The sequence below is a fragment of the Rhinolophus hipposideros genome, assembly GCF_964194185.1.
Source record: "Rhinolophus hipposideros genome assembly, chromosome: 6".
Lineage (NCBI taxonomy): Eukaryota > Metazoa > Chordata > Mammalia > Chiroptera > Rhinolophidae > Rhinolophus > Rhinolophus hipposideros.
The window spans coordinates 99,754,212-99,772,677 of NC_138052.1; the positions used below are offsets into that span (position 1 = coordinate 99,754,212).

The window sequence follows — 18,466 nt, forward strand, 5'->3', positions numbered from 1 at the left end:
GGAGGGCATGGGGCGTCCTGTCTCTTTTCCAACTCGCTGCCGGGCGTTCACCGTGCATTAGTTTGCGGATCTGCGTTTGATTCATGACAGCACCAGCGTCCAGAAAGGGGGCGGGCATGGGCCAGGCCCTGACAGACACTTCTGTCCAGCTGGTGGGCTCTCCTCCATTCCCAGCAGACGAGGAGTGCGACCCACAACTGAAGAGGACAGCTACACATTCCCTTTCCCCCATAAAGGTCTTGCAGCCTAAGTGAAACCTTGCCACCTCACCTCTGACTGGGAGGGGCTCTGCCAACCCCTCTGACATCCTAGTCAAGGGCTCTGGGGCCCCAAATGAGCACAGGACTGCCTGATGGGCCTTGCCATCTCTCACGCCTGCAACGTCAGTCAAACGGCCCTCCCTGCAACTTCTGGCTCTGGCTCCTGGCTTTGCCATGGGCACCAACCCCTCCCCACACAGCTGTCTCCGGTCTTAGGATGGGGCTGCAGTGAGCCCCAGCGCCCAGTGCCTCGTCACTGGGGTGAAGGAGCAGGGGTGTGATTGCTTTAAAGCACTGCTGTCCAGAATCGACCCAAATCCTCTGGATGAAACAAGATTCTCTACGAAAACAAAAGCTGTGTCGTGCAGACCATTTCCATTAGGCTGGGCTGGAAGATTCCCACCCTGCCCTGCTGCCGCGGGTCCCCTGCTGCTCAGTCCCGCACCTCCTGGGGGCAAATCCTCTGGAGGGCACTGCCCTTCCTGCAGCCCCATTACGCGGCCATGGCCACTGTCATCCTCTGAAAAGCACGGCCCACTTAAAGCATCAACACTGGACAAAGTCCAAGAGAGCTGGGAACCCTGTTTATGTCTAAGCACCCGTCCCCTTCCGCTTTGGGACAGAACTGCCGCGAGGGTCCGTCCACCTCAAGCCCCCGCAGGACACCATGAATTCTGTTCTCATAGCCACCTCACCCCCACCCCACCCCGACACACAGTCCGGGTCCCTGACCCGCAGTGGCTGGGCTCTGCCCAGAGCGGGCACAGAGCGCCAAGCACTGGCTGGCTGGCTGCAAAAGCAGGAGGTGCCGTGTCCCCACACCCAGCAGGGGACATTTCGGGCTGGGACAAAGTACAGCACGCTGCCACAAAAAGAGTGGGCTTAGCTGTTGTTTATAAGCGAGTTTGAGTTTTAAAAAGTAGGTGCACACACTTGTGGTTCACGCCTGATGAACCGCGGCAGGCTTACGAATGTCGTTTTCAAAGGATGTTCTAATAACAGCAAAGGTTAAAAGCGGCAAGGGCTTCCCCCAGTGCAGTTTGGCTGGGGCTCGGGGTGTGGGAGGTGCAGGCGTCGGCCCACGCCCGCCCCGCCCGGCGACAGCAGACCCCCCCACTGACCTGTCTTTCTGAGAGGGAAGTCATCTTTGGTGTCGTACATGCCCAGGACCGGGTGGTTGTAGGAGGCCGACACCCCGCTCTGGGGGGGTGAGCTCTGGTCCAGGGAGCTGTGCTGTGTTTTCCTGGAGAGAACAGGGAAAGACACACGGCTTAGTGAGCCCAGGACATGGACCCAATGTGGCCTGGCGTGGCTGCTTGGAGCAAGCGCATGCTGGAGCCCGAGCACGTGTCCTATGGATGGTCCTTCCGTTGACACAGCCCCAGCTCAGCGGTCAGCATCCTAGGCAGACCAAGACGCAACCCAAAGCAACGCGGAGGGTGTGAGCAGAGACTCCGACACACCTCCACCGCCTGACCTCCGGCGGTGCTCACTGCTCTCTGGTGGCTGCTGCACTGGTCTGTGCCCTGGCCACCAGGGGCACTGCTGGCACAGAGGGGCCTGTCTTGGGGCGGAGGGGCAGAGGCAGACAGGCGGGCTCCAGGTGTAAGGAAACAAAGGTGCGGTTGGAGGAGACTGGCCTGAGGGGCACCGTGGGAAGTGCCGGTGACATCTGGGGTCCTTGAGAGCAGATGCTGCGTGGAGGCTTCCTTTCAGCAGAGAATATCCAGTCTTCACAGGAACAAAATCACCCCCCAGGCATTTCCCGGCCGTGGGGAGGGACAGGCTGGCAGCAACCACCACCTTCGGCCCTGGGAGTTGATCTATAAAACTTCCTTCACGAACAGCCAGGCAGGACTCACTCCTTACACTGGGGAGCGGGAGCAGGAGCGGGAGGCAGGCGACCTCGCGGGTGGGTGTCGGCAGCCCTGAAGGGGCTTCAGCAAACTCCTTTCAGACGGGACTGCCAGCTGAGTCTTACTGGAAGCGCTGAAGGTGTAATGAATTCTCTGAGTCTTTAAACTGTGTAATCTGCTTAATGACTTGAAACAAATTCGCCAGCTAACTTATTTGGGATTTGTGAGACTATTTATTTAAATACACAGCATTCCACATCCACGCACCTGGTGTTCTCTGAATTAAGGACGTGAGCTCCTGCTTACAGGTGGATATGGAATATTCCCGAGCAAACTGCTTTAAAGAACATGGTGCTCACGGAGACCGGGCAAGGGGGTGGCCCAGACATGGGGTCGGGGGCACCTGCTGGGCTTCGAGCAGCCCAAAACCAGCCCCCCAGGCTGCGCCTGCACCACCTCAGGGATGTACCTCCATCAGAACGGGCTCGTTCCGATGACGGCCACAGCCAGGGCTGGGGGCTCGGGGAGGGGACAGGCGTCCCCACATCATGGAGCACCCCCGCCCTCAGGCAGAATGCCCTCCTGTTAACCTGTAGTTCTACTCAGGCACCCCTAGGCCTCACCCAGGGGCCATTCTCTCACCATCTCATTAAAGGTCTGAGGCAATACTCTCTCTTCTAAATCACATCTTCAGATTGTATCCTACGGAAAACATGGCCTTGGCCAGTTTCAAAGCTCTCCTTCAATGCCAAGGTACGATCTGGGGAAAAATTCACATCCTCCTTCACAAGAAAAATGGAAAGACCTATGCGTGTATTATGTGACTTAAAAGTCTAAATGATTACTAAATGTTATCACAGATAATAACTACTGTTATTATATTTTAGTGGTGGCTTGTTTATAACGAAACAAAAGTTGGAAAAGATACAGTTGTTTTTATCTAACAGATTTTCTCTGTTTTGCTCTCTTGCCATGCTGTTAACACAGGCAGACGTCGGAGGTATAGTGGCTTTGGTTGCAGGCCACCGCAGTCAAGCGAGTCGTCACCTTTTTGTTGACGGAGGGTCTCAACTTCAGTTTGTGAAGCACGTGGCATCTGTGAAACGCAATGAAACGAGGTCCGTCTGCACTGAACCCCTCAGGTCCTGGTCAGGACTGAAAATGGGCTGGAGCAGGAGGTACCTGCAAGGAACCGGGCCTGCGTTCTGTCCTGAGAGCCTCTGCTCTCCGCGTCATTTCAGGAAGGGAATTCTGGGGCCGGGAACAGGAGGCTGGACTGGCCCAGCCTGTACCATCACAGTGAGTCCAGAGACTTCGGACGAGTGACTCACGTCCCACACAGACCAGCTTCCAAACTGCGGAAAAGCAGCTCGTCACAGGCGCCTCTGGGGGCGGAGGGAAAGGCCTGTGGGGAAACCCGGCGTGCTCACACCGCCCCGGGCCCGCTCGGTGCCCAGGGATCCAGGATCTGGAAGGTGAGCAAAAGTCAAGCCCTGTGGCTGTCGGCATGCGTACTCACACACTCACGTGCACACAGCCCACACTCAGCCCCACACTCACATGCACCTCACACACCCTTACCCAGCAGAAGCCCCCGATTACCAGCCTGGGCAGAAGCCGCCCCGCAGGCCGTCTGCCAGGAGCTTGGCACACTGGCGGGGATGTGCCACCTGACAGACAAGCCCCCTGGTGACAGAAAAGCCAACACTGCTGTTTCCTCTCCAAGCAGCACTTCGGTTGTAACAGAAAATAAAGCTACACACAAATTTAGCCATTTAAATTCTATTAACAATCGGCCTTTTCCATCCATCTCTTCAGATTTATGGGAGCAATTTAAAATAGATAAAACTCTGAATCACTTAACACCAGCAAGTCCAAGAGAACATAATGTGAGTTACACGTACAATTTCACATTTTCTAGCAGCCAGATTCAAACGAGTACAGGGGAAGTATGATGTTAACTTCTGTATTCTCTTTTAACCCGTAGCTCCAAACTATCATTTCAGCAAGCCATTAACCTAAAAATTAATGACGAGCTGTCTCATGTTCTTTTTCCACATGGAGGTGCTGCAATTGGTGTTTGCCGCTGACCGCACGTCTCAGTGGAACAGCCACGCTTTAACACTCAGGAGCCACGTGAGCTGGTGGCGGCCATGGCGGACGGCGCAGTCTCACACAGTGAGTTGTGAGTTGGAAGTTCTGACCCACACGTGCACCAGGGAGCCACCACTCCAATAACGACACAGAACAGTGTCATCTCCACAGAGAGATCCATTTGCCCTTTTGCAGGTGACCCCCACCCCCAGCCCCGCCCCAGTTGGCTGTCTGTCCCCACAGTTTGGGGACACTGCGTTGACTCTGGAACTGCCCACAAAGGACATCACAGGCCAGACACTGCATGTGCCTGAGGCCACCGCTATGTGCCACAGCGGTCCCCTGTGTCCTGGTCACACTGTCCACCCGCCTGTGGCTTGTTTTTATTTACTATGCTTTTCAAAGAGCAGAAGCTTTCAGTTCTGATAGTTCCGGTTTAGAGCTGACAGCTCTGTTGTCCTAGGAGCCTCTCCCCCAAGGCATGACAACTTCCTTCTGTGGTTCCCCCTGGAAGTTTTACTGGTTTAGCTTTCGTGTTGAGGGTCCCGGCATGTGCACTAATCGCGGGCGGTAAGGCTACGGTCAAGGTCTGGTTCTTCCCCATAAAGATCCGGTTTTCCTACCACACTTTCTTCCGTCATACAGCCAACCAATGCAATGGCTCACTCCGTGGCATTTGGATCAGGTGACAAAACAAAACAGCTGCCCGCTCAACCCAAACAAGCGAGACCCCAGCTGTTGTCCCCACCGCAGCCCGCGTAACGGCAGTCCCTCGGGAGGGACGCACCGGGTCCATCAGTGTCGGACACCTCAGGGCCGCCCTGCTCACCAGGGGGCGGCCTTACCTGTCCCTCCTGGGTCCCTGGCCAGCCCCTCTCCTCAGGTCTGTATGCCCTGCTCCCGGGTGCTCCTTGCTGACCCCCCTCCTTAGCAGTCCCCCCACTTCCAACCCACTCAGCAAGTGCCCTGTTTCTGCCAGAGGCCACCTGTTCCCTGCAGGTGACGCGCTTTCCCAGGCCGTAGGCTTGGTCCCCGCCTCACTGAGCAGCCCATCATCACAGCCCCCACTCCTGCCAGCCTGGTCTCCCAGCCCCACCGGTGCATGCCCACGGGGAGCCTGGCACGGCCACCCAACCTTCCTCCTGGCTCTGTGGCCTCCATCTAAGAACTGGAACACGGTGAAGCTGTGTCTCTGCTTCCCCAGAACTGCTCCTCTTCTGAAGGCCTGCAGGGGACAGCCACCTGCTGGCCACATCCTCTAATGTCCCCCCCAGCTGTCCCAGCCTCCCTCCTGCGGGCAGATCTAAGAGCACCGCCACCTCCCGCCCAATGCCCTGACACCCAATGCCCTGACAGATGCGAAGCCCCACCCTGGCTTCTATTCCGCTGTCCCCAGCCCCACCCCGTGGACACCACCTCATCGCAGCCGCTGCCCACTGCTGCCCTTCACTGCATCTGCCCAGCAACCCCATCCCCGGCACAATGGAGCTTTCCTGCAACCAAACCAGCGGTGACAGTTGCTAATGGAGTGGTGCCACCTGAATGGGGGATTTCTGCGTGCCGTGCCCCCCGCACTTCTCATGAATTTTTCTTGCCTGTCTCAGGTGGCTCTGGGCTCAGGGCCTCGACTGTGGCTTTGCATGGACCCCGTGACCTTCCCTTGTGTAGGAGCGAGTCACAGCTGCACTGCACAAACCACCAGCAGGCTACAGTGTGAGCGCAGCTCAGTGTCCCTGCAGTGACAGTGTCACAGCGGCTGCAGCGGGCTCAGGGGAGCACACGGTGCCTTTTAGGTGGTCTTGCGACAACTGCTGCCGTTTACGGGAATAAATGGGTCATTTCAATGGGAGTTGCTGGTATTTTTGTCCTTTGGGGCTTGAGAACAGGTACGTTTCTTCCCGATGAAATGAACGACAACTGCATTACGATTTTTGAAAATTACCCTGTGGGGTTTCTTCCACAGATGAGATCACCCCGTACGGCAGCACTAACCATACTGAAGGCAGCAATCTGTGAAGCCCCCATGGCCACTGTCTAAAGCCACCTGCGCTCGCCTCTCCATTCCAAACCCAGCCTGTCGGTGGCTGCTCCCCTGCACTGACTCAGCAGGACCAGCCTCTTCCGGGGTCTCTGCCAGTGACGCACGTTCTGAGGGGGCTTGAAGCATAAAAATAATAAAACCCCCACAGGCGCTTACTGACCTGCCTAAGAACCAATAAAACATTGGAAAGAAATTCAAAAGGTCCATATGGACAAGCAGAGGTTCCGTTTCAGCAGCTCCTTCGGTGGCCTAATAACACACGCAAAGCTCAGAGGAATGGGCAGGACCAGCCCCGGGAGTGTCACTCAGGTCACTCAGATGGGCCCACACCACCGGGCTACCGCCATGCGCAGTAACCACCGGACCACTTTGGTCACACCACGTTCACTGCGGTGCTCTGGGACTTTCTGACTCCCCACCTGCCACCCTGCTTCTCGGGTGAAGAAGTTGGTGTCACAGAGGAGAAAAAAGCCCCAGAGAGGAGACGAAGGCCCACACCCCACTTACCCGTACCAGTAGCGAGGGTCGCTGGAGATGCAGTGGTTCAGGCTCCGGTGGGCCAGCGCCTTCTTTTTATTCAGGACAAACTCCTGCAACTTCATCTTCACTTCCGTGCTGGCCACGGCACCTGGCATGGAACAAAGCACAGGGACGGTGACCTGACGTTCTGTCCAGGGAGGCAGTTCTGTGCCGGGACAGGGAGCAAAGGGCTGGAGACAGGAGGGCTCCAATTCAGGAGGCTGCTGACGCCATGAAAGCTTCTCGGAGAAAGGACAAGGCCCAGAGACGTCTTAGTGAAAGCTCTGCTTCCCCAAAGAGCTTTCCATAATTGCACGAGCACTTTATCTCCTGGTACCTGGCACCTTTCAGGGAACCGAGCAAACTGCCTGATGCAGATAAGGATGAATGACTCGGATGGCCGGTCAGAGGACATGGCCATCGTCCTCCCCTCCTTCAGGTCCCAGAGGGAGTAGATGATGGAAAGTGGGACAAGAAGCAGAGTTCTCACTGAGCAGGATAAGGATGGGACTCAACATTTTCCAGCAAATGAATATTAGGTGTTACTAGCAGCAGCCTTACCACCTTCTCAAGAAACACATACTCCTGTAGATCTGCCTTCCCTTTCGGGGAGGATAGTTTGATTACCATTCATTGCTCTGACAGGGCTTTAGAGACCTTACTATGTGCCAGAGCTCATCTGGGTGACAGGGATAAAGGTAAATAAGAGACAAAGTCCCTTTTACGGGGAGGCAGCTCCTGAGAGGTGGGGCATGTAATGAACAGGAGGGTAAGTAAAAGTTACGCAGGGGAGGGGGACACGAAGAACAGCAAACGGTGGTGGTGTGTGGGGGTGGGACCTGGGTGGGTGGGGACAGGGCGGATGGGAGGGAAGACCTGGGAGGATGGGAACCTGAGAGGGTGGAGCTGCAGCTGAGGGGCTGCCCTGGTCCTGTGACTCACAATGCGCTGCTGGACAGGTGACCGGAACGACAAATCTGTCATGTGGCTCAGTCTGATTCTGCCTGACATGGACTCCCTTTTTCTTGTGCCCCATGTGCCTCTGAGGAAGATACGACTTCACAAATACGACACAGAATTACTATGTGGATCAGGCATTGGATCTTTTAACTGCAGCCTTTTGAGCCCTTTTTTCAACAAAGTGAATGCCGTCCCTGAGTGATGGCACATGTTCCCAACCAGGCTGCTGGTGAGGAGACAGTGGAGAAGCCACCACGTAATATCCAACCTGCTCAGACGGCAAACGCCTGACTTCCACTAGATTTTATTTTCCTTTAAACTTATGTTAAAAGACACTGTACCTCAGATTCTTAAAAGCAGTAAATCTATGTAAATCTGAACTGATTAGCCGTCGTGTGTCCACGCTGACTGAAATGAAAACTGCCACAAGTTGTGTTAAGAATTTGCTGTCCTATCAAATTAATGGCATTAATTGGTATCAACAGTTAAGGACACCTGCAGAATTATTTAAAATGAAAAGCACTGTAAATGTTTACAAGTGTAACAAAACTTGTAATTAAGTATTCAGAAATAAATTCGTTTTAGAAACCCCAAGGAATGAAACAGCAGAGGCTCTGGCATGCATTTTCAAGTGCTGAGAACCTGGCACCCGCCTCCGGCCGCCCCGCGCACCCCACAAACGCCCTTGAAGCCCACACAAGAGCCCCCTTCACAGGCGTCCACCACGGGGCCTGCCAGGCCCGCCTTCTCGCAGGACCACACTCGCGGGCAGCAGGCCTCCCTGAGCGTGCCAAACACCCAACTGCACACAGCTTATTATTAACAACCAAACCCGACCACCCAGACCCACCAATGGAAAACTGCCGGGGCTGCCGTGTGCCCAGCATGGAGAAGGACCCAATGCTTGGGTGGGGGTTGCTTAGCAGGCAAGCAGATCCTTTGCGACTTGCAAACAGATCTCAGATGGTTTCTGAAGTCCAGTCTTTTCACATTTCCTGAGGCTTAAGATGTTGTTTTTATTGGAAGATTCTGGTAAACTAGAAGGAATTAATTTAGACTGAGCTGCTTTTCAGCAACCTGAAAAACTGGTATTTGTTGGTGAGTTATGGCACAGATCAACTAGCTGTTGCTTGGAACTCAAACTTCCATCCTTCGATGAACAACGATGTCCCCACTCCAAAGAAAAAAGCGAGAGCAGGGTACACACTGAGGCCCAGCAAAGCTTGGGAGCAAGGGCACAGAGCAGGACCCGGTGGGCGGCCACATGTGACCGCAGCCCGCCACACCACAGCAGGAGTCCCTGGCACAGGGCTCCCGAGGAGGGAGCGGTGGTGCCTGGGCGGCTTTCTGAAGGCAGGCAGCACTCGTGGGGAGGGTTGCGTGGGGCAGGCCACTCAGATTCCTACCACGGGCGGGAGGGAGGGCTCGCCCAGACTCCCGGGTCTCAGCCCTGGCTGCACAGTCGGCTCCCCGGGAGTTTTAGAAGTGACAACACGATGCCCGTGCTCCACTTTGCAGCAACATGGCAGGAACCTGGGGGACGTCCCGGCTCGTGTGGGGCACCACTCACGCCCCAGCCATGAGGTCAGCACTTGGGTGTGCCCTTGGCACCAAGGAGGCAGCACAGAAACACGCAGTGTCTGAAGGGCAGTGTGACGGACCCAGGGGCTGGGCAGCAAGAGCCCCGAGGTGACCAACACCGTCTGCCACGCCAGCCAGACTCAGGGCGTGAGCAGCTTCTCGCCCAATGGACGTTTGTCCTCATCTCTGCCTCTGAATTGCGGGTGGGCGCTGAGCCTGCCGTCACCAGCTCATGGCCAGTGTGCAGTGACCAAGTGTACCTTCAGATCTCAGCAGTAATTACTCTCAAAGACCAGTACAGAAGCTAGAGCCCACGTAAATAAACTCTCTGGAAGTGCTTTCCACACTAAAATGCCACCAGTTACAGAAAATGCAATTAACTGCTGCAGTAACTAATGATTGTAAAAACTATTCACTTTATGCATAAAAACAATTACTAAGAACCTACAAATAGTTAAATAGAGAAATAAACTAAAAATGGGGGGAATGCATTGGCTAAATACTTTCAGAAAAACATAATACCCTTTCTGAAGGGAAAATACTTACAAAATGTACAAAACAAAATCAGTTTAATAATATGAATTAGACTACATTCAAATTCTACTTGAGGAAAGACTGAAAAACGGCTGCATCCAACCTGAGACCCTGCAGCATTGGCACAGTGACACGCCAGACAGAAGGTGGGAGAAGGACCGTGTAACGTGTAAAAGCGACAATAGAAACAGAACATTGAGAAAAAGGGAGACGACTCATCAGGAAAACGGGAAGGACCTGAGCACACCCCTCACCCAGGGAACCCACGTGGCCAGTGAGCACAGAAAAATGCCCTGGCCGCCTGAGAAATGCTCACGGCTGACAGGAAGGGGACTGAGCCCGGGGGCACGGTGGTGGGGACATGGAGCTACCAGAGCTGCCACATGCAGCTGGTGGAAACGGACACTGGTAGTGAAGTGGGGAACTGGCGTGGTGTGTGGGAGCGGAGCACACACTCGCCCTGAGGCTGCCCGTCTGCACCCAGGCACAAGCAAGCTTATGCCCACAGCGCTGTGGCAGGTGTGACCACAGGTCTGCCCACATGGCATGTATGCGCAGCAAAGCATGCTGAGGGGGGCAACATGCAGCGATGGGAGCGAGGGGACAGCAAGGCCGCTTCGCACGCCTGATGCTGAGTGAAAGAATCAGCAGACACACAGTGTGATGGCAGCATCTGTCTCCTTTCCGAAGTGGGGTTCCCTCTGGGAAGCAGGAGGGGTGCTGACTGGAGGGGCAGAGGGGGCTCTGGCCGCTGCTGCTGTCCTGGCCACAGTGCGTTACTGGGGATAGTTACCCGGGACGTGTACTTGTGGGCAGTTCCCTAGAAAGCACGGGGGCACTTCTGCGTGTCGATCATGCACCCATAAAAGGACTTTAAAATCAACTTCCAATCAGAGGCTGTGCAGAATGCTGTAAGAACGTAACACGCCCGTGCGCGTGTGCGCGTGAAAATTTCATCAAAGATTGTTCAAATGGCTTGTATTTTCACAAGCTGAAGATAGAGGCTTTTTGAGGATTTTGAGTTATATGTATCAGCGAAGTGTCAAGCCTTCTGCTTTTATTCGTGAGTGTGACGAGAAGAAATCGCCCACAATCGGGACCCCGAGGCCTGACACACGAGAGGACAGGCCACCAGGTGGGACTGACGGCCTGGGACCTAGAACGCACACTCACTCTGCTGACCAGGTCCTGGCGTGTCACTGAAAACAACACGTGTCACCAGACGGCAGCACAGACACCCATGAGAGAAGCGTTCCCTTCGTCACAATCTGGGAGGGACGCTGCAGCCAGTGACACAGCAGGGGTTACAAAGGCCGGTCACGCTGAGTCAGTGTCACTGCACAAGCCCCAGGCGCCTGCGTCCAGTGGCTAAGCAGTCAGCAGAGGGGGCTGTGGCCTCTTCCCTGACAGACTCAGGGACTTTCCAAGGGGGACGAACAGAGAGCAGCCTCTGGCGAAGGTCAGGTCCTGGCATTTCTCAGAAGATGACAGACCACACTGGTCTCAGACATACAAGCACAGCACGATTAAAAGCAACAATTAGGGCCACAAGACCCAAGTGACAACTGAACTGTCAGTCATCATGTCTCCTCTTGGCTGCAGCGCCCTACGTGCTACCAGCTGGTGACACGGCACTCGTCAGTGAAAACGCTCTCAGAACGAGCACTTTGAAATATTTAGGACGGACCTCGTTGCTGAGGTGTCCTCTGCCTCTGCTACGCTTTACGGTTTCTAACATTTATAAGACTATTAGGAGCCTGCTAGATATGCTTTAAAATGCCTAAATAACCCAAAAGTCGTATGAGTGTCCTGCAGCCCCCATACGACGACAAAGCTATCAACTACCATTTGCAGCTGAGGCGAAGGGTGACCTGAAACAGCACGACAGTGGCACCCAGGGACACTACGTGCTATGACCAAGGAGGTGGTTCCCCTCCGCCCACTGCTTCTGGGGGTTTCTGCGGAACCACCAGCACAGAGAAGTGGGGACATGCAGCCCAGCTCCTGCCCAGAGTCCCCACCTGGAGTCCCCACTCTGCGTCCTTGCCCAGAATCCCTGCCGGGAGTCCACTCCTGGTGTATCCTGGAGTCACCACCCAGTCCCCTGCCGGGCTGCTTGACATCCCCAACTTGCGAAGTCCACGTCTGGCGCCCCTGCGGCGCCCCCCATCTCCAGGCCCCGCCCAGCGCCCCCTTCCCCAGGCCCCGCCCAGCACCCCCATCTCCAGGCCCCGCCCAGCGCCCCCTTCCCCAGGCCCCGCCCAGCGCCCCGCCCAGCGCCCCCTGCGGCGCCCCCATCCCCAGGCCCCGCCCAGCGCCCCCTTCCCCAGGCCCCGCCCAGCGCCCCCATCCCCTGGCCCCGCCCAGCGCCCCACCCAGCGCCCCCTGCAGCGCCCCCATCACCTGGCCCCGCCCAGCACCCCCTGCGGCGCCCCCATCCCCAGGCCCCGCCCAGCGCCCCCATCCCCAGGCCCCGCCCAGCGCCCCCTGCAGCGCCCCCATCCCCAGGCCCCGCCCAGCGCCCCCTTCCCCAGGCCCCGCCCAGCGCCCCCATCCCCAGGCCCCGCCCAGCGCCCCCATCCCCAGGCCCCGCCCAGCGCCCCCATCCCCAGGCCCCGCCCAGCGCCCCCTTCCCCAGGCCCCGCCCAGAGCCCCCATCCCCAGGCCCCGCCCAGCGCCCCCATCCCCAGGCCCCGCCCAGCGCCCCCATCCTCAGGCCCCGCCCAGCGCCCCCCATCCCCAGGCCCCGCCCAGCGTCCCCTTCCCCAGGCCCCGCCCAGCGCCCCCATCCCCAGGCCCCGCCCAGCGCCCCCATCCCCAGGCCCCGCCCAGCGCCCCCTTCCCCAGGCCCCGCCCAGCGCCCCCTTCCCCAGGCCCCGCCCAGCGCCCCGCCCAGCGCCGCCCTGACTTACTCTCCTTGCCTTTCTCCTTGTTCTTGAGCTGCTGCAGCTTCTGCTCCCGGTGCTGCTTCTCCAGCTCCTGCTCCTGGCGGTGTCGCTCCAGCTTCCGCTGATGCTCCAGCAGCTCCTGCTGGTGCTTCATGGCCAGCAGCTCCTGCTGGTGCTGTGAGGGGTGGGGGGGGGGGGACAGCCGGTCAGGGCCCGAAGCGCAAGCACCAGAGCACGCGGCAGGTCACAGGTCGGCCACCGGCCGGGTCCCGCCTGCCCGCCCCCGGTGTCTCACAGTCCACCTCCACTCCGCTGGCTCGCACACAGGGTCGGGCTGCTCCCAGGCCTAATCTCCCGACCTTTCCAATGTGACACACGAAAATAAAAACTATTGAGCTGCTAGAGGAAAACACACGGGGAGATTCATGTCCCGCCAGGGCCACTTTGGAAAACTGCTCAGCACCTTCTCACAGGTCACATACATGTGCCCCCAGGACGCAGCCATCCCACTCCCGGGACACACCCAGGAGACGTGGCCACACCCCGTGCAAAGCCCTGTACGAGAACACGTGTGACAGCTCTGCCCAGGGCAGCCCAGACTCCACCCACCCCAGATGTCCCTCAGGGGGACACTCACTGGACCCCACGCTGGAACGCCACCTAGCGACGGACAGGATGGCTACCGGGCAGGGACAGACATGGGGGGGTGGGTTATAGAACACCCAAAGTGAGTGTGCGGGTGAGGACAGGGTGTAGAGGAGTGGGACAGAAGAGTCTGCGCGCAAAGCTTCTATTACGTTCTAGAACAGGAACGGCTAAGACCTGATGATAAAAACCAAAGGCTGCGTCTTGGGGTGCGGCAGGAAGAGGAGGCAGGAGGGCACCTCGCACAGCTCACAGCTGTCACAGCTGCTCACAGCTGTCAGAGTGCCGTGGGCAGTACACTCAAGACCCGTACATTTCGTTGTATTTGAATTACATCACGTATTTTCAAAAATGACGTAACCGATGATGCAAAATTTATATTTGTAACAAACACCATGAACAAAACTCAAATGCAAATGATGACTAAGAAACTTTTTGCACTATCTATGCTATACAGGCAAACTTTACTACAATGGCTGCCGTCAATTAGTAAGACTATGTGACAAGCAGCCCACTAGGAAGGTGAGCCAAGAGGAATGACATTCACAGAAGTGGGTACAGAGAAATAGGAAAATGCCCAATGCCACTGTCATCAGCCCCGTTTTCACTAAGCGCGCTCCAGTCGGCGAGAACTCGCCAGCCCAGGGCTGTCCCGACTGAGGGACCCTGGGGGCGGCCACCTCAGACACCAGTCTGTGCATAACCCAGGGCATGGCTGGCTCTGCCCATGGGCCGTGCGGCCTCCTACCAGGCGGCTCCTCTCTCTGTCTGTCTGTCTGTCTGTCTGTCTCTCTCTCTCTTCCTCTCCCTCTCCAGGGCATGGGCTACACAGACTTTCCCTCGGCTTCCACATAAGCCACACGCCGTATCTTCAGGGCCTCAGGGCCCTGTGTGAGCTGCCCACCACCCAGCACCTGCAGGCGGCCAGCCCGGCCCCTCTTCATCCTCCGGCCTCCCTGGACGGCCCTCGCGGCCATCTCGCCACTGTCCACACTGCCCAGTGAGTACCAGTTTCCTTGTCCTGTTTCCGTGGGTCTCTCCTAAGAGGCGGGACAGGCCGAAGGGGGTGGCAGGGCGCTGGCCACCCAAGTAGCCCCCAGCACTTTCTATTGAGGAAATTCAACACACAGTGTGCTTCCTCCAGATGTCTAAGATGGAGACGGATGAGACATCCTTTCAGGCACTCACAAAGCGACAATGGCGCCAGCAAGAGTGACGACAGCGGAAACTGACATTGACAGAGGGCTCCTCTCAGGGTTTCACATTTGTAACGGATTTAACTGCCACCGAAACCCTGAGGTCAGCAGGTCACAGGAGAGGAGATGGGGTGACAGGGCCGCTGGCAGGAGGCAGGGTGGAGCCCTGTCCGCGCCAAAGGCCAGCAGAGACGAGAGGGAGAGATCCCAGCAGCAGGGTCTGCCCTGGGCTTCCTGGGCCCCAGACCCACGATGGCCTCCTGCCACCTTGGGAGTGTGCAAATCACCCAGCTTCCATTATCAACTAGAGGCAACACACAAATGAAGAAAACACGGTTTCACATTGCTTAGGGCTCCTTCCTGTTAAAGACGCAAAGCGTCACCCATCACTTCTGTAACTTCTGTGAGGTTCAAGTCACATTACACCAAAACATTCAAAAAAAAGCACATCGATTGTGGAAATTTACAAGGTGAAAATTTTATTCTTCCGTTTTCTAAATAAAGCCTACGACCCAGGTGTGGAGCACGTGCGCATACTTGCCAATAAAAGTGACACTCAGCAAAACTTCATTGGAAACTGGCAATTAGGAGGGAGCAAAAGGAACACAGCCACCCACTTACAGATGCGTGTGTGTGCGTGGAGGGGTGAGGGGCGCCGGCCCTCCCTGTCACACCTTCACCGCACTGTGGCCTGGCCACCCACCAGGCAGTGCCTCCACCTCCAGCCCCGCTGCCTGGCAGTGGCCTGATGGCAGAGCATGCAGACGCAGGGCCAAGCAGCTCGTGTCAGTCCGCGAACTCAAGCTCTGGCTGGCCGGTCCGGCCACACCTGTGGTCACACACAGCACTGGTTTACTGAGTGTGGAGTAATCAGGTGGTGTTTCTAACCGCAAGGGACCCGCAGCCTCTGTCCACAAACACGGCCGCCTCCCGTCTTCCACACGGGAAAGGGACATTTCCAGCTGAGAACACAGGGACAGCATAGCCAGAGGTGGGGTGCCCAGGCCCCAAACCAACGCAGGCACGAGGAGCAGGAGGTGCAGACCCAGCGAGCGTCCAGACCCCATGCAGCCGCGTGCACTTCCCCTGGAGACGCTGCTCCTGGACACCAGCCACATTCTGGACGCAGGTGCCCTGGGCTGAAAAGGGCTACCAGACCACGTCAGGCTTCAGCATGTGCAGGGAGGGGCCACCAGGGACGGTGCTCAGCTCAGTGCCCGCCTCTGGGGTACATGGACACCTAGTGTCACTTCTAAGAGCTTTCCTACAGAAAAAGAGTTCCATTCCAGTCATCTCACAGGAGTTTGGGGACAGCGGGACTACCAGAAGGAAGCAGGCACTTCCCATGCCGCTCCTCATTATTGCTCCCTGGTTGCCCGCTTAGGCTTCCAGGCGGCTTTGGGGGTGGTGCTCCAGTACGTGGCTGGAGGACAGTGCCGAGGTCAGGCTGCCCAGACGTGGAGCTGGCCCTGCCCACTGCCTCCACTCAAACCTGAACTCCATCTGCCTCCTTTTCGGAGTGGGACCGTCTGCTCGGGCTGCTGTGGGGACTAAACGAGATGAGACCTAGAACACGGTACGGTCTGGCACCGAGCTTCACGTCTGTATTGTCATCTGGGAGATGGCACCCACAGACCTTGACTCCTAGACACTGCAGTGTCATCCTGAGATCAGAATGAGGCCCCCAGGGGACTGTAGAGAAACAGCACAAACGGAACAGGATGTCGGGTAAATTCCGAGTTTTTTTCAATCTCGAAACTGGCCTCCTAGTTGGTGGTATTGGCTGCCAACAGCCGACACCATTTGTTTGGGCCCTGAGTGGGCTTCAGCCTCCGAAAACTGCCATCACTATGCAACGCATGTCTGCAGGGTCAGTTCTAGAGCTCTGCTGATGATTCAGACCAATGGGGTTTTCTCACCTTTTAAAGGAAAACCAAATTATACCTTTGCGACAAGAGAGTAAATGAGGTGGGGATAAGATGTGTCCCTTGTCATTGGTCTCATTCCAAGACGCAGTCCTCAGCACCGCACTGAGGACGGTCCTTCTGCCAGAAGACACGAGATCCTACCTATGGCCCTCAACTATGTCCCCACTAAAGGCACTCCCCACTCGTGGGTGTCATGGGCCCTGCCAGCAGCTCGGGCACTCCTGCCGGGCAGTTTCTAGAAATGGACGAGCTGGAGGGCTTCTGGATGCTGCTCAGTCAGGGCACCGATACAAAGATACTCTGAGCAGCAGGTCCCAGAATGAAGCGTCCCTCCGCCTCTGGTACAGCCTGGTCCCCTTTCAACGGCTTGGTGCTCGTTTAACGCCTCAGGGAGGGGCAGGCAGAAAAATTGCTTAATATATTCTCGCAATATCTACTTTGCAAGCCAGAACCCAGAAGGAAAGGAGATCTTTCAATTAGCATCACAAACAACCAGCACACATACTGGTGATTAAAATTCACAAGATGATGAACCTCCCAGAAAAACAATATTGTCTTGGAGTTTCAATGAAAGTAGCAATTACAAACGAAGACTCTGGTTCCCCAAATGCCCTCAGCCACGCTGCACGTTCACTCCTCCTTACGTTTCAATGGACACTAAACACTCTCAGAGTTTTAATGCTCTCAGAGTTATTAAAGCCCACGAAGCCAAAGGTGGCGAGGACGAAGCAGGTCGTGGCAGCCCTCACTGCCGTCTCCTGGCCTTGGGACAAAGCAGTCCTCTACACTCAGACTCTGGGAAATGAAGGTGAACTAGGCCTCAACCTCTGCACCTGCTCCTCACACTGTGGCAGCATCGAAGGACCTGACCTCAGGCAGCGCTCAGGGCGGGCCCCTGGCCACCCGCTGCTCCTCATGGGGAACAACGATGACAGTCGTCCAGTGTCGAGTGTCCTCTTCAGGCTACGGAACAGGGCACTTTGAGATGTGCTCACTTTTATGTGAGGCAAAAAATCCACAGCTATTTGCAGCTAGTGCCTCGTGAACATATGTGAAGGTCAAGACTATTCTAAGGACAAAGGGAATTGTTGAGAAGCTATTTCATTGCAGGTTGAAACTATTATGAGCAATTTAAAATGAGATGTCTACGACCTAATCTTTCTGAGGAAAAAAAGAACAGGTTCCATTACTCTAAGCAGCCTGCCCAGCCGCCGTGGCCCTGGGAGCAGGCGCCCCGTAGCTGAGTCCCTCCTGGGGACAGCATCTCCTCCGCAGGATCCTGGTCTTGCCCTGCAGGCCTCGCTGCCACCTGGCACAGGTCTGTCCGGTGGGGCTCAGTTGGCTAACGGCTGGCTTGGCTGCGCGCGCGTCTCCCCTTGGACCACAGCCTCCCAGCACACAGCAGGTCCGAGCGAGCTGTGAGGACAGAGGACCAGCTCGAAGGCTGCACAAGGCAGGCGGGAGAGGAGGAAGGAGAGACCCCGCTTGCTGGTCTCTTCCCCACACCGCAGGCCGGAAACTAGAGCTGCTGCCTCTGGAAACAGGCATGAAGTTTCTTCGCTTCTACAAACCACAGGCAGCCTCCAGTCTGGAAGGCACAATTAAAGGTGAGCAGGAAACCTGGTGAAGCCAGAGACTCTTAGGAGCCACAGTGCCTGGCAGCCAAGGAAGAGCAGGGCCCAGCATGGCAGCCAGAGGGGTCATCCCCGTGCCTTAGCACAGGGGATGCCAGCTGCCCGCGCAACGTCCCAGGACCCCAAGGCGCTGGTTCATGAGCAAGGCCCACACTGGGCAGGCAGGCGGAGGGACGACACAGGATCCTGGCAGCTCCCAGGTACCAGCCCCAGTGCAACACACCGGCTCCTGACTATCGCCTCAGGTGACTGGAAGCCAGGCCTCGGGCAGCACAATGTAAACGTGAAAACGCGCTGTGCTGTGAAAGACACAAAGGCCGCCTGACTCCA

The 18,466-nt window shown here is 56.7% G+C and overlaps 1 protein-coding gene across 6 annotated transcripts in view; it reads right to left on the bottom strand.

Moving 5' to 3' along the window:
- Positions 1-18,466, bottom strand: part of HDAC4 (histone deacetylase 4) — a gene marked incomplete at its 5' end in the record, with an annotated part of 265,863 nt that overhangs the window by 73,476 nt on the left and 173,921 nt on the right. For 5 of the 6 annotated variants that reach the window (XM_081052346.1, XM_081052342.1, XM_081052341.1 and 2 more), the window contains 3 exons: positions 1,382-1,503; positions 6,759-6,879; positions 12,758-12,908. In XM_081052346.1, coding sequence (XP_080908472.1) covers positions 1,382-1,503; positions 6,759-6,879; positions 12,758-12,908 — 394 coding nt within the window. The remainder of the gene's footprint in view (positions 1-1,381; positions 1,504-6,758; positions 6,880-12,757; positions 12,909-18,466) is intronic. The other variant, XM_081052344.1, reaches the window with a different exon arrangement.